General features: G+C 41.7%; 1 protein-coding gene across 3 annotated transcripts in view; it reads right to left on the bottom strand.

Moving 5' to 3' along the window:
• The window catches only part of LOC130355918 (N-acyl-aromatic-L-amino acid amidohydrolase (carboxylate-forming)-like), a 35,706-nt gene extending 11,353 nt beyond the window's left edge, over window positions 1-24,353 (bottom strand). Inside the window, exons 1-5 of one of the 3 annotated variants that reach the window (XM_056556778.1) lie at window positions 24,148-24,353; window positions 13,832-13,952; window positions 11,126-11,367; window positions 6,659-6,848; window positions 1,796-1,895 (exon numbers count right to left, since the gene is read on the bottom strand). In XM_056556778.1, the coding sequence (XP_056412753.1) occupies window positions 1,796-1,895; window positions 6,659-6,848; window positions 11,126-11,358 (523 nt within the window). In that variant the 5' untranslated portion in view covers window positions 11,359-11,367; window positions 13,832-13,952; window positions 24,148-24,353. Of the gene's footprint in view, window positions 1-1,795; window positions 1,896-6,658; window positions 6,849-11,125; window positions 11,368-13,831; window positions 13,953-14,618; window positions 15,413-16,972; window positions 17,035-24,147 lie in introns of those variants that run through there. The other 2 variants (XM_056556779.1, XM_056556780.1) reach the window with 2 other exon arrangements.

The following is a 24,353-nucleotide window of genomic DNA, read 5'->3' as shown; positions in this document are numbered from 1 at the left end:
ATGAGTGACTTCATTGGCGCCTGCATCGAGGCAGATGTCACGGCCTGCTCTGAACTGTATACGCGCATGCATACAACTCAGAGCGGCGCCGGCAACGGGAGGAAGCCGGGCAGGAGCAGTGATGAAAGAAGCGCTGTGTGAACTCCTCTTTTTTATTTATTTTTATTTTTTTACCAGGGGGTGGGCGGGTGATAGGGCAGGAGGGTGGGTGACCTCCTGTCGGCCACTGCAGATTTACAGAGGCATTCTGACCGATTGGCTGACTGTATGTAGTCAGTCAATCAGTCAGAGAGCAGTGTACAGTGGCGGGCCCCCAGAGGTCAGTGAGTAACAGAAACAGTCACTCACTGACAAGCAAACAAATAAAAAATTGACAGGGCCGGCAGGGCTCCCCTGAAGCTTCGGGCCCCTTACAGTAGTATGGGTTGCACCCCCCCTGATGGCAGCCCTGTGCACGAACACTGCATCTCCACCAACCCCATAGAGATACATGGAGGGGCCGACACGCCTCCTGCATGCAGAGAAGTGCGTCAGAGCCGGAGCCCTGTACACGAGGTCGGGAGGGGTCCCAGCATTTGGACGCCCCCTCACAATCATACACTTAAGTTGTATAAAGGCTTCAGTACTCCTTTAAGTTTGGAATACAACAAAAGGTGAGGTTTTCCCCCTAATATAGGGCATAAGATGCATTTGATCACCCTATATAAGCATGTATATGTAAGGCTACCTTTACACCTGAAAAGTAGCCTACATCGGGTGATACTGGCGGAACAGTATGCCCATGTGTGAACAAAGTGAAGTAAAGGGCGGAGCACTCGTCAATAAAAAAATATTCAGTATTTCTTGATTTCAAGTCATACATAAGAGACAAGACAGCGGAGCGGGGGATGTGAAGAGGTGACAGCTTCTTCTGGTGTGAAAAGGCTGTCATCTCTTGCATCTGTGTCCTACAAAAGCTATTTTTGGAGTAGTTGATTAGGCATCTGTTACCGTGTTGTGCCTGTTGGATCCTATATACCTTTTTAAGACTAGTATGTCAGAGTATCCATGCCAGATCCATTGCTCAGTGGTATAGTCGCCAAGACATTCAGCTTATTTCCGAGCTAATTTTTTTTTTTTTTGCAGGACTCAAAAGCAAGGGTTGAACTCAATGGACTTGGTGTGAGTAAACTGAGGTATACATTAGCATGTAATTTCTGCCAGTATGCTGACATATACCCTGAACATAGGCTACTTTTCAGACATGCTTGTTCAGACAACCTATAACATAAGTCATACATATAAAATCAGTAAACATGTGTCTACTTATAAACCTATGGACTCGGGTGAGCAAACAACCATAATAACCAGTACTTATTCCTTAATTATATTGGAGCAAATTTCTATCAAATTGTATAAAACTGCAAGCACATTTTAGCAGAACGTTATAATCACATCATAGCCATAATGGGGGAGATTTATCAAAACCTGTGCAGAGGAAGAGTGGTGCAGTTGCCCATAGCAACCAATCACATTGTTTCTTTCATTTTCCACAGGCCTCTAAAGAGGCCTGTGGAAAATGAAAGAAGCAATGTGATTGGTTGCTATGGGCAACTACACCACTCTTCCTCTGCACAGGTTTTGATAAATCTCCCCAAATATGAATACAATAGCTGAGCTATGAAGTCAATAGAATCTATCCAAAACCAGTGGTATCTATCATATGACAGACAGGTCTGGCACTACACTGTTGCTATGAATGTTAGAAATAAGAACAGAGAAGGATAAAATAGTACAGTATATAAGTCATGCTTACACAGTGAATGCTTTCCTATATTCTGGAGGTAAACATTATCCTTCTTTGGTACATCTATGAGGAAGTTGTAGCATGGCATAATTTGACTCCCACTTCTACTCTATAATAGAGAAGGAATTAAAAATCAAAAAGTATAGAAGAATCAACTTTACATCACCATCACATATCGTGTGTATGTACACTGCTCAAAAAAAATAAGGGGAACACGCCGTGGAGAACGTTCTGCTGCCTGCAACATCCTCCAGCATGACCGCTTTGGTGGTGGGTCAGTAATGGTGTAAGGTGGCATTTTTGGGGGGGCCGCACAGCCTTCCATGTGCTTGCCAGAGGTAGCCTGACTGCCATTAGGTACTGAGATGAGATCCTCAAACCCCTTGTAAGACCATATGCTGGTGCGGTTGGCCCTGGGTTCCTCCTAATGCAAGACAATGCTAGACCTCATGTGGCTGGAGTGTGTCAGCAGTTCCTGCAAGAGGTAGGTATTGATGCTATGGACTGGCCCGCCTGTTCCCCAGACCTGAATCCGATTGAGCACATCTAGGACATCATGTCTCGCTCCACCCACCAACGCCACGTTGCACCACAGACTGTCCAGGAGTTGGCGGATGCTTTAGTCCAGGTCTGGAAGGACATCTCTCAGGAGACCATCCACCACCTCATCAGGAGCATGCCCAGGCATTGTAGGGAGGTCATACGGGCACATGGAGGCCACACACACTACTGAGCCTCACTTTGACTTGTTTTAAGGACATTACATCAAAGTTGGATCAGCCTGTAGTGTTGTTTTCCACTTTGATTTTGAGTGTGACTCCATATCCAGACCTCCATGGGTTGATAAATTTGATTTCCATTGATAATTTTTGGGTGATTGTGTAGTCAGCACATTCAACTATGTAAAGATGAAAGTGTTTCACACGATTAGTTCATTCATATCTAGGATGTGTTATCTTTCTGTTCCCTTTATTTTTTTATAGCAGTGTATAAAGTGAGAACATTTGTGCAACATACATTAACTTTTTAACATATTCTTTAAAAGATACAGCTGGGTACAAAATTATCCATACATGTCTGTTAAAGGCAGAAAAATCCACAGTGCTCCCTGAACTAACTTGAAGCTGACAAAAGTAATAATGAATAAAAATGTATTGTATATTAACTGATGAAAATCAGACATTGCTTTGGAATTGTGGTTCAACAGAATCATATTAAAAAACAAAATAATAAAACTGTCCTTGACAAAATTGATGGTACCTGAGGTTAATATTTTGTTGCACAACCTTTTTAACCCCTTAAGGACCAAGGACGTACCGATAGGTCCTGAGTCCTTCCCCTTTCTATAGTGCGGGGCCACGATGTGGCCCTACGTCATAGCCGGTCGGGCCCGGCCTCTAACGTCCCGTGGCTTATAGCACGCGGCAGTGATCGTGGTGCCACACGCTATTAACCCTTTAGACGCGGCGTTCAAAGTTGAACGCTGCGTCTAAAGTGAAAGTGAAACCATGCCGGTTAGCTCAGGGAGCTGTTCGGGATCGGCGAAATCGCGGCTTCCCGAACAGCTGTAGGACAGGAGGAGGGTCTCCTACCTTGCCTCCTGGTGTCCGATCGCCGAATGACTGCTCAGTGCCTGAGATCCAGGCATGAGCAGTCAAGCAGCAGAATCATCGATCACTGGTTTCCTATGAGAAACCAGTGATCAATGTAAAAGATCAGTGTGTGCAGTGTTATAGGTCCCTATGGGAGCTATAACACAGCAAAAAAAAAGTGGGGAAAAAAAGTGAATAAAGATCATTTAACCCCTTCCCTATTAAAAGTTTGAATCACCCCACTTTTCCTATTTAAAAAAAAACCAGTGTAAATAAAAATGAACATATGTGGTATCCCCGCGTGCGGAAATGTCCGAATTATAAAAATATATCCTTAATTAAACCGCACGGTCAATGGCGTACGCGCAAAAAAATTCCACAGTCCAAAATAGTGTATTTTTGGTCACTTTTTATATAATGAAAAAATGAATAAAAAGTGATCAACAAGTCCGATCAATACAAAAATGGTACTGCTAAAAACTTCAGATCACGGCGCAAAAAATGAGCCCTCATACCGACCCATATGCGGTAAAATAAAAAAGTTATAGGGGTCAGAAAATTACAATTTTAAACGTATAAACTTTCCTTTTGTTCAGAAGTACGACAAAATCAAACCTATATAAGTAGGGGATCATTTTAATCGTATGGGCCTACAGAATAAAGATAAGGTGTCATTTTTTACCAAAAAATTTACTGCGTAGAAACAGAAGCCCCCAAAAGTCACAAACATTTTTTTTCAATTTTGTCTCACAATAATTTTTTTCTCCGTTTCGCCGTAGATTTTTGGGTAAAATGACTGATGTTATTACAAAGTAGAATTGGTGACGCAAAAAATAAGCCATCATATGGATTTTTAGGTGCAAAATTGAAACGGTTATGATTTTTTAAAGGTAAGGAGAAAAAAAACAAAGTGTAAAAACGGAAAACCCCCTGGTCCTTAAGGGGTTAAGCAGTCACTGCTACCGTGTTTCTCCGAAAATAGGACCGGGTCTTATATAAATTTTAGCCCCAAAAAACACACTAGGGCTAATTTTCAGGGTAGGGCTTATTTATCTATAGTATGCACATTGAACAACATGGCGGTTCCACGGTATTTACCCCCCCCCCCCCCCATTATCATCATGTGATATGCGCGAGCTGCGCGTATCACATGATGATATTAGGGGGGGGGTGCAAATGCCCCCCAACATCCCTAACCCCCCCTGCCGGTTTATCAGCACAGCGCTGCACCCCACAATCCCCACATCGGGGTACTGATCATTTGTCACCCGCGAGCGCAGCTTCTCTCCCCCCCTGCCAAATAATTATCAGCCGCTGCTCTGTACTTTGTATTCCTGTGCCCGGGCTGCAAATATTAAAAAGCAATCTTTAACTTACCTTCGTCCTCCGTTCCCCCGTTGCTAAGGCACCGGCCTCATGGTCCCTCCACTGTTCTTGCTGCTTCCTGGTATTGTGACGTCTCAGAGCCTTCAGCCTATCACCGGCCGCAGCGATGTCCCGCCTTGGCCGATGATAGGCCAAGCCGACTGTCATGTAAGAAGCCGGCCGGCGAGCGAGAACAGCGGAGGACAGCGAGGCCGGTTCCTTAGCAACGGGGGAAAGGAGGACGAAGGTAAGTTGAAGATTGCTTTTTAATATTTGCAGCCCGGGCATTGTCTAGGTCAGTGGTCTTCAACCTGCGGACCTCCAGATGTTGCAAACATTTGCAACATCTGGAGGTCCGCAGGTTGGAGACCACTGGTCTAGGTCTTATTATCGGGGTAGGGCTTATATTGCAGCCCACCCCGATAATCCGGCTAAGGCCTATTTTCGGGGTAGGTACTATTTTCGGGGAAACACGGTATCCAGCTATTTCTGTAACTCTCAATGAGAATTCTGCACGTCTACAGGTATCTTGACCCACTCCTCATAAGATACATCTCCAGCTGTCTCTGGTGTGAAGTTGTCTTCTCCAGGCTGCATGTTTCAGCTTATTTCACAGATGTTCAATAGGATTGAGATCTGGGTGTATCTTAGGTATATCTTAGCTGTGTGTTTTGTGTCATTATACCGGTGGAGGACCCATGTCCGTTGACTGAGACCAAACTTCCTGACACTGTGCAGTACGTCGCTCCAGAATGCCATGATAGTCTTGAGATTTCATTATATCCTGTACTGATTCAAGATACCCTGTGCCAAATACATCATTTGTGCATCTCTGAACATAGAGCTGATATGACTAACCAAAAAACTCCAGTGTTTTCTCATCTGTCCAAAGGACATTCTCCTAGAAGCTTTGTGGCATGTCAATATGCATTTTTGGCAAATTCCAGTCTTGCTTTTTATGATTTGCTTTTAACAGTGGTGTCCTCCTCGGTCATCTTCCATTAATCCCTTCCCGCTATAGGACGTATGCATACGTCCCAGCACCCATGTTTGCGTGCTGGGACGTATGCATACGTCCTAGCGATCTCCAGCACTGCAGCCGGCAGAGCAGGAGATCGGCGGTGGGACAGCCGAAGTTCCGCCGCAGCTGCCGTATTATCACCGAAAAAGATCAAAAACCAAATAATATACATACTAGGTATTACCACATCCATAATGACGTGTACTATAAAGCTATAATGTAAATTATCCCGCACGGTGAACGCTGTGAAAAAAAAACAACAAAATAAAAGCAAAAAATTCGCAAATTTTGGTACAAATAGCAGAACAAAAATATCAAAAGGTAGCGCGTATCGCTAAAATTATACCAATAAAAAGTACAGCTCATTCTGCAAAAAATAAGCCCTTACTCAATGGCATCGGACGAAAAATAAAAAAAGTTACGGCTGTTGGAAAATGAATGGCAGAAAAATTATGTTGCTCAGAAAAGGAAAAAGAATATAGAAAGCTATATAAAATGGGTATTGTCATAATCGTACTGACCAATAGAATAAATATAACATCACTTTTACCGCACAGTGTACACCATAAAGAAATGTATTTTTTTTTAAAGCCAGAAATTTTCCAGTTTTTCACAATATTTTGGAGTCTTTCACAAAAAATCTCAGAATCGCTCCGCTTCGAAAAAGCGTTCTAAAGTTATTACCAATTAAAGAGATACATGTGTTATTTAAAGCAGTCACATGGATCAACACGTCATCGCTAAAAGCTAGTGAGCAGAGAGCAGAGATGAGGGAAGTTTTGCTATGGGAGCACCAGGGGATCAGTAAGGTGAGAGTTGTTGATTTGGTTGGAAATACTAGAGGATTTTCTGCAGCAATTCAAACCTATGTTAACATCCCCTTATAGTGCTTACCTTTAAGTAGTTTGCCATATGTTCTGATAAGATCTCATCATTTGAGCAACGTAAAAATGTGGCCCCCATGTTAGAAGTTGTGTTGTGCAAATCAAAAATAAAATCAAATTGACTTGACCCGGAGCCATACTTCTGATTCAGTTCTCTTGCCCGCTTAAACTCGTAAGGATCACTCTCCGATTCTGGTGCGCTAAAAGAAGATGTACACAAGTGTTTATCAATATGTTTCTAAGGTACAGATATTTTGGGTTTGCAGCTACCCTGAACCCGTACATAACAGTAGTAAACATCCTTGCATTGATATTGAGATATTTATTGAGATATTGTTCAAATATTCATTCAGATTTTGTTCAGATATTTATTCATTAAAGGAAATCTGTCAACAGATTAATACTGACATTTTAAAATGATAAGATTAAGGCATTACTGTCACTTTAATAAACAATTAAAGAGATACTCTGGGGAACTTATCCTCATCCACAGAATAGAGAACACGTGGGGGGAGGGGATGAAATCTCCTATACTGGCCCCAACTTTCCCAGATATGTGCAAGTGACAGCCCACTCAGCCAATCACCTGCCACAGTGGTGTTTCGCCTCAGCTGGTGACGAGTTGAGCGGGCCATCACTTGCTCTCATCTCCATGATTGGGAGCTGAAGAGAGCCGAGAGAGTAAGATACCTGGTTCCGTATAGGAAATCTGTGGATAGGCTATAAGCTCATTTTCCCAGAGTACCCCTTTAACATGTCACATAGACATGTCAAAAGCTTTGAGCGGCTGGGGTCTGGACAACCACCTTTTGCTGGATATAGCCATAAGAAACCCATGGCTAAGTGCTTCACTTTGCAGCTTGGTGCTCTACGTGTACATTCACAAGTCTTACTAAAGAACCTGACTTCTGCAGTGAGATGGGGAATGCAGTAGGCGGGGGAGAAAAGCACTGCATGCTTATCCCAGCTCCATCTAGTGATTTGTGGGGGTCTGAGCACCCAGACTCCAACCAACCAAAATTTCTGACATGTCTGTGTGACATGTTATAGTTTAAACTCTACTAGTTTAGGAATTGAAGAGGCACTGTCATTATGAAAAACGTTTTATATTTTGTAGTACTACTCATAAGATGACTTTTTTGAATATACATTTATTTAAAAAAATGCCAATTTTACAAAAAAATCGAAAATGAAAATAGCCGCCACTAGGGGTCATCTATCTTTATGCAGACAGACTACTTTGTATTTTGCAGCATACTGGATATCGGCCATAAAGTGTTTTGGTATCCAGTATAGGAGATCACCATTGCACCACTACAGCCTTCAGCTGTTCCTAAACTGCAACTCCCGTAATGGGAGTTGTAGTTTTAAAACAGCTGGGGGTACAATCTTTTTAAAACTCTGTTTTAGAGCTGTGTATTCTCCAGCTGTGTGCCTACAGCTCTTGCAAAACTACAGACAAAGGATGTGTGGGCATGCTGGAAGTTGTCGTTTTGCAACAGCTAAAGGCAACACTGCTCTAACACAGTGCTTTATAAACACTGTAACTCCAGCTGTTGCAATGCAAAACTACAACTCCCAGCATGCCTGAACAGCCAAAGTTTTCTGACTCCTGAATGACAAAGAAGCTGATCAGACATTCAGGAGTCTGTGAAAGCTGAATGACACACATAGTGACAACTATGTTTATTAGCATCCAGCTTTACTAGGGACAGATAGAAAATGTATGAATAAAAACTACTGTGCAGTGATTTGCAGACTGCAAGGCTGCTCCCGGACTCAGAGCAGATGAGTCATCCACAATGAGGGAGAGAGATGGACACACCCCTCCAAAGGGCAAGAACAAAAAGCAAGTGAGCAACATATAAATACTATTTGTTAGAGATACATATATGTATCAGACACACACAAATTATATGCACATGATCAGGATTAGGTACTGAGTAACATATCACTTTTTTTTGACAGGTACACTTTAAACATAGTCACCTATTTCCTGGGATAACATTTTATAAGTAGATAAAACCCCCCACTGTAGATTCAGTTAGGCAATAAGCTAGTATGATGGAATGCTGTGATCCAAGGATGGTGCATGTGCAGACAGAGGAAGAAAGGTAGATCTAGCCTCATCACATTAAATAAATACATGTATTGAATCCTAACTGTTGTTAGTTATAGGCTCCAATACAAATACAGTGATCCCTCATGATACAATGGCCTCGAGTTACAATATTTTCAACATACAATCATTTTTTCTGGATCATTGTAACTTGAAACCATACTCAAGATAAAATGGCAACAACAGTCCAGATCCATGACTTGTGTGAATAAGCATTTCATTGATAAACACCTATATTATTGAAGTGCCTACACTAATTCGCTGTCTACCATCACCTCCCTGCAGTGTGGTGTGGTACTGTAATGTTCTTATCTTTACCTGTTCTTGGACTAGCTGCTCCTTTGGACACCAGGTGAACCTCTGTTTTTGTATATACAGTACACTGTGCGTACTGTACAGAACCCTGAAAAAGCACCTGTCCTCTATTTATATACTGATTTGTTTCTGACTAATATGTAAAGATTTGCTTTATCTGTATTACTTATCTTGACTTTTTTCTTCATTCTTTATTTTTATAATCAATTACTAGTCATGGTCTCAATATTCTATGTTCGCCCTGGAACAAATTAACATTGTAACCTGAGGGTCCACTGTAGTTTCAGTTTGAGGAGCATTAGCATCATGAAGGGAATTGCAACCATGATATGATTGTTTTACTTTATCTGCTATAAGTATACTAAAGGGAACTTGTCAGCATAAGTATGAAATACTGACAGGGACCCTCCTTACCAAAATCTTGTCCTACTCTGAAACGCTGCAACATTTTATTGTAATGAGCCTGTTGGCATTTTCTGCTGCCTGTAGTTAGGACCACATATAGCTGCTGACAGGTTACTTTATTATGGTTGTATCATAAGGATACAGTAGTCCCTCAAGTTACAATATTAGGCTGGGTTCACACTACGTTTTGTCCCATACGGGAGCGCATACGGCAGGAGGGAGCTAAAAGCTTGCGCTCCCGTATGTCACCGTATGCGCTCCCGTATGTCATTCATTTCAATGAGCCGACCGGAGTGAAACGTTCGGTCCGGTCGGCTCATTTTTGCGCCGTATGCGCTTTTACAACCGGACCTAAAACTGTGGTCAACCACGGTTTTAGGTCCGGTTGTAAAAGCGCATACGGCGCAAAAATGAGCCGACCGGACCGAACGTTTCACTCCGGTCGGCTCATTGAAATGAATGACATACGGGAGCGCATACGGTGACATACGGGAGCGCGAGCTTTTAGCTCCCCCCTGCCGTATGCGCTCCCATATGGGACAAAACGTAGTGTGAACCCAGCCTTAATCGGTTCCAGGACGACCATTGTATGTTGAAACAATTGTATGTTGAGACCATAACTCTATGGAAACCTGGTAATTGGTTCTGAAGCCACCAAAATGTCATCCAAAAATAGGAAAAAGTGAGGATTAAAGATAAATAAGTAGATAACTAATACAAATAAAGCAAATCCTTACACATAAGAAAGATCTACTGGAAGCTGTAAATCACTGTCTATTTCAGCGTTTCCCGACCAGGGTGCCTCCAGATGTTGCAAAACTACAACTCCCAGCATGCCCGGACAGCCTTTGGCTGTCCGGGCATGCTGTGAGTTGTAGTTTTGCAACAGCTGGAGGCACACTCTTTGGGAAACACTGGTCTATGTAGATGACAGAAGCTTCTTCAGGGTCCTGTACAGAACAAGCAATGTCCTAAAAAAACAAAAGGAAAATGGAGCCGCCCTCACCTGATGCCCAAAGGAGCAGCTAACCCTGGCACAGGTAAAGACTACAGAACATGTAATACCTCCCTGTACTGTAGGGGGCGCTACCAGACACCAGTCAGTGCATGCACTTTAGGAATACAGGGGTTTCACCAGTGAAATATCCATACTGATTGGTCGGTTCTTCCAGCCATTGACACGTTTTGCAGATTCCATAGCATTGTATGTTGAGTCTGGTTTCAAGTTACAATGGTCCAGAAAAGACCATTGTATGTTGAAGCTATTGTATGTTGAGGCCATTGTAAGTTGAGGGATCACTGTATAAGTTATACCAGAACCTAAGTGATTATGTACAATTATATTAAACCACCAAGTATAGGGCTCATACCAACCGGCACAGAGCATGTACGACCTCTACAGTACAGAAATATTCTCCCCTTGAGCAAAGACTAATAGGACATAACAGACTCCAACAGAAATCCAACAGAAAAAGTTATAGTATAAAATCTGATACATACAGCGGTACAATAGAGGGATCATGTTTATTGGAGCCATTATACAGCTCTGTGAAAAACAGAGCCATAATACAGCAATGTGCATTCAGCTCTTATAGGAGAATGATTTGCCATAAAATGTGATATATACAATAACCTCACCTTAGTACCGCCTCTGATAAGCAGCGATTAAGGTCTGTGTCAATGTATCGCACACATCGCTCCACAGCAAGGGGATTTGCCAGGCATGCTTCAGCCGTAAACGTTTTTCTCCGCAGTTCAGAAGGATTCTTTATCCAGTGTTTAACCAAAGTGACGCCTGACATCTCATTGCCGTGTGTACCTCCAAAGATTACCACACGAGACACTGGTGAATACTGCACGGGGGAGCCCATCGTATATTTCTGAAATAGAGCAAAACGCTAAACATAGTAAAAAGTATATTATACGTGGCTTTGTTTATAACAAAATATTTAACTAAAATGGTATCAGGTTGTATATTCATGAGCGTTTTTTTTTTTTGTCTCCATTATCACAAAATCACCACATTGTACACTGCACAACCTTGCTGTTATGCACAATTGACAAAAATGCCACAAAATGTCCCATATGAATATGTCCTTAGGACATGCATGTTGTGAGCACAGAGTGTGCTCAATAGTGTACAATGGCCATATGCGTCTTTTATGGTTCTTATGCAGCAAACCCAACAAAAATGAACAATGTATATAGTATTGAATTCATAATCTAAGAAAAATTTTAAAGAACTTTTGAATTTGTGGCATGTTATAATGATTACTTATGATTGTCATGGCTGCGCAATAGTAAAAAAAAAAAACAAGACTTTAGTGTTAACTTTTTTCTGTGTTTTACTATATATTTTTTTTCATTTTATCTTTTTCATTGTATTGTCATTTATATATTGAAAATCCTAATTAAAAAAAAGCTAGACTCTGATTGCTCTGGGAAACACAAAGAATCCTACTATAATTTAGCTTGATAAATCAGCCCCTCCTCTTTTTAATTCTATTTCTTAATTGTGTAAACACACCCTATTGCAGTTATATTGCGGTACTGTCACAATATTGTGAAATCACAGTAAAAATTCTGAAACAGTACTGCGATGAAACTGCAATGCAACATGTGAACAAAGCCTTACCTACTAAGGCTGGGTTCACACTACGTTTTGTACTTACGGTTCCCGTATACGGCTGGGAGGAGGGGGGCAGGGATTAATCGCGGCGCCTGCACTCAGCCGTATAGGGGAACCATATTTAATGCATGTCTATGAGCCGACCAGAGTGAACCGCAGCCTCCGGTCGGCTGCGTTTTCGGCCGTATGCGGTTTCCCGACTGCAGGCAAAAATGTGGTCGACCGCGTTTTTGCCTACTGTCGGGAAACCGCATATGGCCGAAAACGCAGCCGACCGGAGGCTGCGGTTCACTCTGGTCGGCTCATAGACATGCATTAAATACGCTTCCTCTATACGGCTGAGTGCGGATGCCGCGATTAAGCGCCACCTCCCAGCCGTATAAGGGAACCGTAAGTACAAAACGTAGTGTGAACCTAGCCTAATCCTGTTCACAGAACACAACTTAGTTTGTATTCTAGCAGAATAAGCGGGAGAAGCTTTAATGGAAACTGCAGAAAGTAAACAGGAACCTTTTAAAAAAGGCAATCTTTAATAAAGCTGTCCTTAGAAAAGAGAAGGCATTGATTCATCCTTCCTCTATAACAAACATTACTAAAAGAAAGAAAAAGAAGGACTACAGTGGCTTATTAATGGGGAAGATATTAAATCTGGAAGGCAGACATAGCAGAGTTCAACAGTAGTGTGGTTTAGAAAAGATCATAAGGCTGAGGTGACAATGTTATGATCTATAAAAAATTAGCTAGTAACCTCACCAGAAAAGTAATGGTCACTACCTAAATTTACAGATAAGAGAATATTCATATATATATATATATATATATATATATATATATATATATATATATATAAATAGATAGATAGATAGATATATGAAAAAAGGATGAATGCTTGATCTTTCAAAAAAAAAAAAACATCTTGGTACATTCTACCCAATAGAATGAGTGAGCCAGCCCCCAGGCTGCCCTGTAGTGGCAGGGATTGGCTCCAGGTACGTGGATTGGTTGATTGCCCCTCTACTTATTTACGTGACATTAATTGTAGCTCTAAATGATTTCGCTAGCTTGATATGATGGATATTAGTTGGTGAGCCAGCCCCCAGGCTGCCCTGTAGTGGCAGGGATTGGCTCCAGGTATGTGGATTGGTTGATTACCCCTCTACTTATTTACGTGACACTAATTGTAGCTCTAAATGATTTTGCTGCCTTGATATGATGGATATTAGTTGGTGAGCCAGCCCCCAGGCTGCCCTGTAGTGGCAGGGATTGGCTCCAGATATGTGGATCGGTTGATTGCCCCTCTACTTATTTACGTGACACTAATTGTAGCTCTAAATGATTTTGTTGGCTTGATATGATGGATATTAGTTGGCTTCGATTAAGGTTCCTCAGTTTTACTGAAAGGTCCAACGAGTTCATACAGTTCATTATGGAGTCCCTATCTTTGTGATTTGGGCCAGGAATTATGTCTGTTATCTCAACAATGTGAACAATGTCAGCATGAGATGCACCTCTTAATATGGAGGTGATTCTCTAGAGTTCTTAGATGTTAAAACTGGAATTCAGGATAACAACATAGTCATTTCAGGATATAGAAAATTTACATCCAAAAATAATTTTCTCTACTGCACCTCATCCAATCCCCAATGTGTAAAAAGGGTATCCCGTATAGCCAGCTAGTTTGCTTAAAAATAATTAATAACAATCCATATACTTACCAAAGGCAGGCAGATGATCTGCAGATGCGACTACTTGAGTAAGGCTACCCAAGGGAGATTGTACAGGAAGCACAGAGGCGTGTAGATGTGATCCCGAGGTCAGAACTTCTTAAGTTAAAAACTGAACAAAAAAAAAGAAATAACAACACATTAAGTTTTGCCTTCAAAGATAACCTATGAATGGCATTATTAGAAATGCCGTTTTGAACAATTACAGAACAGTGCTTCACATAAGTGAGTCCACCCCCACATTTTTGAAAATATATTATATATCTTTTCATGTGACACTGAAGAAATGACACTCTGCTACAATATAAAAAGAAAGGAAAGGAAAGATGGAACTGGACTCAATCGCCATGCAGGCGACCATCTAATGGGCCACTTCAGAAATCTCACAATGCAAACAACTGCCCGGTCACATCACCAAAGACGGAGACTTTGGATCAATTCAAAGCTGTAGTTTTATTGGTTCCCTAATGTGGAACTGTCAGGACCGCCGACTGGGGGAGACAGGAAGAGTGATCCCTAAACTAACAATAAAAACACTTTCCCTGCCTACTTGCCCATCCATCCTAACTGATGGTTTGACAACTGGGTGCCAGTCCCTCCCTGCGCTAAAGTGCAGTGGTGTAAAAACACATAATAATGCAAAGCCGGTCATGAGCCAGAAACATAACAGGAACATAGAACACTATAAATACTGGGCTCAGATAACAAACATAAACAGATAAAGTTCAGAGGACACAGATCAGTGAGTAAGCACAGAGGACACTAGGGGGAACTCAACTATTTTTAGTGAGGGTCCGCTCATCCAGGTCTGTCACTGGTAAAGGTCCGAGCTAAGCACTAAAGCCTGGTTCACACCTATTGGCCGCAGTGCCATGAAGGATATAGGTAAAATGACTGAACTCTGGAGGATGTAAATTTACTGTTTCCTGTATTTTCTGTATACTGCCGCATACTGTACCCCTATAAATACAGCTGCCTACTGTATCCCTAAAAATAAAACTGCTGCATACTGTACCCCTATAAATACAGCTGCCTACTAGACCATTGAAAATAATACTGCTGCATACTGTACCCCTATAAATACAGCTGCCTACTAGACCATTGAAAATAATACTGCTGCATACTTTACCCGTGAAAATAATACTGTCACAGACTCTCCAAAAATAATACTGCCGCATACTGTACCCCTAAAAATAATACCACTGCCTACTGTACCCCTGAAAAAAATACTGCTGCATTCTGCACCACTGAAAATAATACTGTCACAGACTCTCTAAAAATAATACTGCCACATACTGTACCCCTAAAAATAATACCACTGACTACTGTACCCGTGAAAAAAATACTGCTGCATACTGCACCACTGAAAATAATACTGTCACAGACTCTCCAAAAATAATACTGCCGCATACCTAAAAATAATACTGCTGCCTACTGTACCCCTGAAAATAATACTGCTGCAAACTGTACCACTGAAAATAATACTGTCACAGACTGCATCTCCGAAAATACTGCTGCATAATGTACCCCTAAAAATAATACCGCTGCCTACTGTACCCCTGAAAATTATACTGCTGCATACTGTACCCCTGAAAATAATACTGCCACAAACTGTATCTAAAATAATAGAACACGTGTAGATGCAAACTTGAGCAAGAAGAAGAATCCAGCACTGCAAGTCCAATGCAAGGAAGTTGTTTATTGCATAAGAACACACGAACACATAACGTGGATCACAAGGTGACGCGTTTCGGCGAACTCTCTCGCCTAAGTACGCCTTAGTACGACTAAGGCGAGAGAGTTCACCGAAAAGCGTCACCTTGTGATCCACGTTATGTGTTCGTGTGTTCTTATGCAATAAACAACTTCCTTGCCTTGGACCTGCAGTGCTGGATTCTTCTTCTTGCTCAAGTCTGAAAATAATACTACCACATACTGTACCAATGAAAATAATACTGCCACAGACAATAAAATACTGCCCCTGAATGTAATACTGCCGCACTGTACCCCTAAATAAAATACTGCCACATGCTGTACCCTGAATATAATACTGCCACACACTGTACCCCTAAATATATTACCGCCACACACTGTACTACTAAATATATTACTGCCACACACTGTACCCCCTTAATATAATACTGCCATATACTATTCCCCTGCATATATTACTGCCGCATGCTGTGCCCCTGGTATATTACTGCCACACACTTTGCCCCTGTATATATTACTGCCTGCATGCTGTGCCCCTGTATATACTACTGCCTCACACTGTGCCCTGGTATATTACTGCCACACGCTATTCCCCTGGTATAGTGCTGCCACATGCTATGCCTCTAATATATTACTGCCACATGCTGTGCTCTAGGTATATTATTGTCAAATGCTGTATCCCAGGTATATTTCAACCACACAGTATTCCCCTGGGTATAGTACTGCCACATGCTATATCTCCGTTTATATTACTCCCACACGCTATATCCCTGTTATATTACTGGCACAGGCTATGGGGGAGATTTATAAAAACCAGTGGACAGACAAAGTTGCCCAGTTGCCCATAGCAACCAATCAGATTGCTTCTTTCAAGGGCTGTGAAAAATGAAAGAAGCCATCTGATTGGTTGCTATGGGCAACTGGGAAACTTGTCCACTGGTTTTGATAAATCTCCCCCAATATAATTTTGACAAACACTGTGCCCTGTACCGACTTATTGTACCATAAAACGATGAATGATGCAGCTGTGCCCTCACAATAAATGATGCTGCTGTACCCTCACAATAAATGATGCTGCTGTGCCCTCTCCATAAATGATACTGCTGTGCCCTCTCCATAAATGATGCCGCTGTGCCCTCAATAAATGATGCCGCTGTGCCCGCTCAATAAATTATGCCCCTGTGCCCTCTCAATAAATTATTCCGCTGTGCCCTCTCAATAAATGATGTCGCTGTGCCCTCTCAATAAATTATGTCGCTGTGCCCCCACAATGAATGATGCCGCTTTGGCTCAAAAGATTGCAAAAAAACTGCAGTGACAGATTTTCCTCCCTAAAAACCTGTAGGTGGTACTCCTGAACTAAATCTGTACTTGCCACAAATCCTTTGCTATCGATTGTAAGAAGGTTTTCATGGCTACCTGCTAAAGTCTATCACATATATAAAGGACCTCAGGAGAACAACTTCATTATTAACCTTTTGCATTATTAATGTTCTGCATATGTACGCTGGCGAGATATTATTATTGTGGAGTTTTGCTGCCCCCTAGAGGTTAAAAATGTTAATGCAACACAGAAGACTTTTTATTATTTTCTCTATAGCCATGCAGTAATTTCTTAATGGAAATCCAAGACTTTCTGCCAAAACTAGCATTATTTGGTCATTGAAGTGTCCCAATATAGGGAGAACAATTAAAAGTAAGGATAAAAAGTTCACGTACTAAAGGGATTTGGGGATTGACATGTTGTATACGTATTGCATCCACTCTGTGGATATCTCTGTGTCTAGATGTTATATTTGTTTCAAAGTGGGATGTCGGAGCATAATGACAGAGCATCCGACCCAAATCATTCCCCAGCAGAACATTAACAGGGATGTCCTCAGAGACCCCCTCAATACCTCAATCCAGGTACACACGGGCCATGGGCACATCAGGTCGCACACCTCCAATTCCTTTGAAAGCCATGGTTCTTCCAGGGATGATGTCCTCTGTATCCACCACTTCAGGCCATACCAAGGTAAATGAGGTTCCAGAATCTCGTAAACCCACTGTCACCCGGTCACCCACAGTTACGCTCTGCAGGTTATCCCCTCTTTTCTCCACCGCTCTGGACACCAGAAGAACGGCTGTGTGTCCTACAGCTGCCGGTGGAGAATTCTTTTTGTTGGGGCAAATGGCACTCAGGTGCCCAATCTTATTGCATCTATAACATCAGCGGGTGTCCCCCAGACCCAATGTGGCTCCAGCGGCTTTTGGTGATGACGCCACGAATTTCCAGGCTGGTCGGATGGTGCTTTGTGGTTGTGTGGCTCCCCTCCAGGTACTTGCTCCAGCTTGTGCAGATCCACGCTTTGAAGGTGGTGCCCGGTTATTGGCAAAGTCATCTCTTAGTTCTGCTGCTTCCGCTGCTGTCTTGGGCTTGTGGTCCAAAATCCACTCTCTGGCTTCAAAGCTCCGTGTTTGGAGAAACTGATCCAGGATCATCAAGTACTCCAGGGCCTCATAAGTAGTGACTTGTAGGCCCCCAGTCCATTGTCTGAATGTAGTCCTTAGCTGACCTGCATGTTCAGTGCAGCTTTCTGTGGTGCTTTGTTGCAAAGTCCTAAATCTTTTCCGATACGCCTCTGGAGTCAGATTAAAACTTTTTAGCAGGGCAGATTTTATTGCCTCATAGTCCTGATCACTTTCAGAGGGAGGCGAAGCAAACACATCCAGAGCTTTCCCTCGCAGCCGTGGGGTTAAATATCGTCCCCACTGTTCCTTAGGTAGATGGAACTGCCGACAAACATTTTCAAATCGCCTCAGGAACACATCCAGATTACCATCTTTCTCAAACATGGGGAAATGTTCCAAGCGAGGTTTGTAGTCTCCTTGATCCTGCACATCACTGCGTGCAGATAAAGCATCCCCTCTCAGCCTCAGAACCTCCAGTTCCTGCCTCCGCTGGGCCTCTCTTTCTGCTGCTCTCTCTGCCGCCTCTCTCAGCGGCTCGTGCCTCTCTTTCTGCAGCTCCTGCCTGTGCCTCTCTCTCTGCAGTCTGGTACTGGAGAAGTAGTTGGAGTTTCATATTAGCATCCACATTCCCAAGGTGTTGTAAGGTAGTCCTGATATGAGTCCAAGGCCTCATGTGGAGTACTGTCCTGATGGGGAGTAATGTTGCTGTGTTCCCCAGGAGATATAAGTCCTTGGATGGCAGTTCCAGCTGTAGGACTTTGTTTCATGTCACTCAGCTCTGCTGCACGGGCATCAAACTCCACAAGATCAGCACTAAGTTGTTCCTTGTTCTTTCCCGCAGTAGGGATCTCCTTTTCTTGGCACATTAGCTCCAGTGCAGTCTTGGACTGTTTGCGATATGCCTCCATATTTCCAAGATGAGACAGGAGGTAAAACAGAAGATGGGGAGGGCAGAACTGTCTTGCACTCTTTTTGTATGTCTTTTAAACCACCACTGAGCTCTGTCTTTGGAGTTTACACACAAGAATATGTATGCAATTTCTTTTAGTGCTAAGATTTCCCTACAGGTTAAATCCAGCAAGGCAATCCAGTTGTCATGATCACACCCTATCGGTCCAGCAAAGCCGCTAGAGAGAGTGTGATGGTGCAAGGATTAAAGCCACCAGACATCTGGGTATCCACTACTAGTCCCAGCAAGTCATCAAATTAACCCTTTAATAAACGTGTTTCACCAGAGCTTCCTTCAGAAAGGTGAGTTCCTATATTTAGAGATCAAAGATTAATTAAACATTAAATCTGAAAAAAGGTATCACAGTGCTACTTATAAAATAAACAAATGCACCTTATTAGGATCAGAAACGATCTCTCCACACCCTGGATATCTCCAGATGTCTTAGGATCCAATTGAGCTAGACAGAAGTATCTCGTAAGGATGAAAATTCTATCAAGAACAAGGGCTGCAAGGCTTCGAAGTCAACCTTGGAGGTAGGGTGTGATCGTGACACCTCCACGTACCCGTTTGACATACAGTTACAAAAATATGAAAGAGTTTAGCAAGGCAAGTTCAGAAAGCAAAAAATGTAGTTCTTATAGCATGATGGTATAGCAGTCCATGAGAGTGAGTCTCCAGTTGTTCTTAGGATGGTCTTGTCAGCTTATGCCACCTGACCAGTATCTCAGTTTTTATAATGGCCTTTCTGGAGGGGAAAGACTCCATCCTCCCCCCCTCCCCTATGATCCCACCAGGTGGGGGCATCTCTTATTTCATATATGGGACCAGACCCCCCTTACATCCTGCTACTTCAAAGGGCCTTTGACTTCAAAGGAAGACACAGCAGACAGACCTAAATTGACTGCAATACACAAACACACATAGTCTGAATGACTCCCACCCCCAGGTCTTAGTTTATACATTATACACAGATACAATTATAAAACACATGTATGTTTCCATAATCAGGCCTTGGGTCTGACAGGAGGCCACACACACTACTGAGCTTCATTTTGACTTGTTTTAAGGACATTAAATCAAAGTTGGATCAGCCTGTAGTGGGGTTTTCCACTTTGATTTTGATTGTGACTCCTTATCCAGACCTCTATGGGTTGATAAATTTGATTTCCATTGATAATTTTTGTCTGAATGTAAAAGACAAAAGTATTTCATACGATTAGTTCATTCATTCAGATCTAGAATATGTTATCTTAGTGTTCCCTTTATTTTTTTGAGCAGTGTATTAAGCGTGAACTTACACTTCTTCTTCCTGCTGGATTGACTTATGCCATTAGTTTAAAAAAAAAAAACACGTCAAACTTCCCCCCTTAAAGGGGTACACTAGAGAAAATAAATATTTCAAATCATCTACTGCAAGAATGTTTTACAGATTTGTGAAATACTTCTATTTAAAAAATACAAGCTTTCCAGTACTTATCATTTGCTCTATGCTCTGGAGAAAGTGTAAGTCTTTCCAATCCAACATGGCGTTCCACCTTTGTCCATATCGGGAATTGTCAAAGGCAGCAGTAAATTCACAGACTAAACCTCTCCTACTCCGGACAGTTTTTTAACGTGGACAAAGTTTACGGCAGTGAGCATTGTGTTGTATTGGAAAGACCTATATGACTCCCACTGATCAACTATGGGTTGTTTTGCAAAAAATGTTTTAACCGTTGCATGTATGTATTTAATGTACACAGATTTTTACCTTCCCCAAATTTTTGGGTTGGGTGCTTTAGTTCCACTGGGAGGTGGGATTACTATTTCAATGGACAGAGTCAAACCTGTCCCACCTGTCTCATCAGATCTGCCTACGGTGGAGAGTGCCAGAGATAGATCTCATGGCCACCAGGTTCAACGCAAAAGTGAAGAACTTCTGCTCTTTATACTGAAAGGACAAGCCGTGAGTGTTGGACGCTCTGTCCATACTATGGAGGTTCAGGATGGCCTATGTTTCCCTCCAGTTTCCTTGATACCAAGGGTATTGATGAAAACCAGGCAAGACCAGTCCTCAGTGATCATCCCATTCTGGCTCAGTTATAACTCAGTTATGCTAGGATCGGCACAGATACAACCTGCCAGCCAGGAGAATGAATCTGCTGTTACTATCTAGAGGGCTATCAGAGTCAGTCTTGAAAATATTGTCTTTCTCCAGACCCAGAATAAAGCAGATTTTTTAACAGTGGTGCCGGCTTCAGATCCCCGTCTACCTTCAATCCTTCAATTCTTGCAAGATAGCCTGGATAAGGGCCTAAGTGTTTCCACGCTGAAGGTTTAAATGGTGGCTATGTCAGCCTTCTTAGGAAGGTCCATCTCTCAAGACCCTCTGATCAAGAGGTTCCTTAAGAGTGCCTTTAGACTAAAGCCTACCATCCTTCCTCCAATTCCACAGTGAGATTTGTCCGTGGTGCTCAGGGGGTTAACATCTCCCTTTTAGCCATTGGAAGAAGTTGACTTCAAGTTTCTTTCCTTGAAGATTACCTTTTGCTGGTAATTACATATGCCAAGAGAATCAGAGAGCTTCAAACGTCATTAGCTCATGAGCTCCATACTAAATTATTTCCAGGATACTGCTTCTGTACTTACCTTCCCTTGTGTCCAAAATTCCTTTCTATAAGAATTTAAATCAGGTTATTTCCATAGCTGTCCTGGCTCCTGCACCTTCTTAGAATCAGAAACGATCTCTCCACACCCTGGATATCTCCAGATGTCTTAGGATCTAATTGAGCTAGACAGAAGTATCTCGTAAGGATGAAAATCTCCTTCTACTTTATTCTATCAAGAACAAGGTCTACAAGGCTTCCAAGTCAACTTTATGCCACTGAATAAAGGAAGCTATAAGATGTTTCTTCCTACATCACGATCTGGAACCTCCTGCCTTTGTAAATATTCTTTCCTTTTTTAATTTGGTTATATATGTTTTTGCTTGTTGCTACATACCTTTACTGGGGGTGAGGCTAATTGTTCAATTAAATACATTTTTTTTTACTAAGAATTCCATCTGTCCTACCAGCTCCACAAAGGCAGAATACCCCACTTGTGCTGCTGTAGGACCAAGGGAAATCGTTAGAAATTAACATGTGTGCAGGACTCCATGAAGTTTTGTTTATGATATCACTTTTATTCTGTTATATTTTATTACTTGGTAATTATATTTTATCTGATACTGATAAACAACATCCAGACTGCCTAAAGGGTCTGTGGCAGAGCATGGATTGTTGCTGTTTTATTGTTGTTCTACATCAATTAGTTACATTCCCCATTGTTACTATACACCTTGCTATACCTGTTAGTATGGCATTCTCCTCTTGTTTCCATTTAAGTATTCTATGGTAATAATATGTTTGAAGGAAGCCAAAGGAGTTTTCAGACACAGCTTTTTGTAGCATTTTTTTAAATTCAATTTGAACTAAAGCCAGACATCTCAGAGGAATGGAAAAAAAATGGAAGGAATTGTGCCGGATTCACTTTTGGCTTTTGTTTAAAACAAATCTGCTATCTGCAGACACTGTTGGATATCTGTTTTCCTGGCATAGATAGTAGTTGCCAAACTCAGAAAAATGCCTTTTTCATTTCTCAGCCTAGAGTCAAGGAGGTGGAGATGAGCTACGCAAGTATCACAGTCTGGCACACCTCCTTTCTTGCCTTTACCTCACAGACCCTCCTTAATTGGCTTTTTACATCAATCAAAGGAGAGATAGGAGGTGGGGCAAGCAAGACGGCATGTAGGCTAGATTGTGGCATTTGAGCAACACAGCTCCACCTTCTTGACACTTCCCTGAGAAATAAATAGGAGATTTTAGTCAGGCTACCACCATCAACTCCAGAAAAGCTACAGTTTTCTTTTGTACAGCTATTCAATGGTGTTGGCAGCTCTTACCAGCGAATACAGAATACAGCCAACAGATTTCCTTAAAAAAAAAAAAGGTATGGAAACACTCCATGTAATTTTTGAACCCATAACTAAAAGCAGACAACAAACCACTTTTTAGGCATTTTTTTTTTTGCTATTTTAGTGCTAAAATAGCTGTTCCACCCAGCCTATGGGTAGAAAATAAAACCTGCAAAACACTTCAAACATTTCAGGTGCAGAAATACTTTCCAAAATGTTTTCTGTATGTTTCTAATGATTTCACTCTAAAAACAGCAACACAAATATGCAGCGAATATGCCACAAAATTCACAAAAGTGTGGATTTTGTGCATATTAAAAAGCACATATTAAAGGGGTATTCCAAGCAAAAACTTTTATATATATATCAACTGGCTCCGGAAAGTTAAACAGATTTGTAAATTACTTCTATTAAAAAATCTTAATCCTTCCAATAGTTATTAGCTTCTGAAGTTTTCTGTCTAACTGCTCATTGATGATGTCACATCCCGGGAGCTGTGCATGATGGGAAAATATCCCCACAGGAACTGCACAGCTCCCGGGACGTGAGTCATCAGAGAGCAGTTAGACAGAAAACAACAACTCAACTTCAGAAGCTAATAACTATTGGAAGGATTAAGATTTTTTAATCGAAGTAATTTACAAATCTGTTTAACGTTTCAGAGCCAGTTGATATATATAAAAAAGTTTTGGCCTGGAATACCCCTTTAATCCAACATAATAGCTGGTAAGGAAGGCAATACAGATATATTTTCCCCATAGAAGATAAAAGAGTCATTGACTTCCATATGGACAAGACAAAACTGTCCAAAAAATAAATAAATCAATGAAGCAGTAATAAACAGATGCTACATATTTTCTTTTTGCAGGCTCCATTACCTTTGGTTAGCTCTGTAATCGGGCTGTAGTAATGCATAATTAATATATCCTTTAAATTCACTACACAATCCTCAAGAGTTGCACACCCATTTAGTGGTTCAGCAGGGAATTGTGGAACTGAATGTTTATAAGTAATTATTCATCTTGATAATAGACCTTCTCAGTATACACTGATATAAAATATGCTTGGCTTAGACTCCATGATGAAAGCCAATCATCTCTTATCTACAAAGTTGCTTCAAGGGCTATGCATTCACTTGTAATGTTAAAAGATAGATTCATGCAAGATGATTGTTCTTCCCAGTTATGATGTCCATTGCACAGTCACAGTGTAATGTAATTGTAGAGCACATGCCAGGCCCTATCTACCACTTACTTGGTGCTTGACATACCCTTAGCCAGGCCTCAGTATTTTCTTGGGTTGATGAAGCACATGAAGTTTCCGTGTGCATTACTAGCTAGAAGAAATCACAGTAACAGCTTCTGCTTCCTGCTTCTCTCCTCCCCTTTGAACCTTGGACACATTTCTTATTAGCTTAAAACTGCTGAATCAGTACTGTACTGCAGTTTATGTAACAGGCT

This window comes from Hyla sarda, chromosome 2 (genome assembly GCF_029499605.1).
Source record: "Hyla sarda isolate aHylSar1 chromosome 2, aHylSar1.hap1, whole genome shotgun sequence".
Taxonomy (NCBI): domain Eukaryota; kingdom Metazoa; phylum Chordata; class Amphibia; order Anura; family Hylidae; genus Hyla; species Hyla sarda.
Note: the sequence above shows the minus strand (reverse complement) of the source record. Positions and strands in the feature narration are given on the sequence as shown.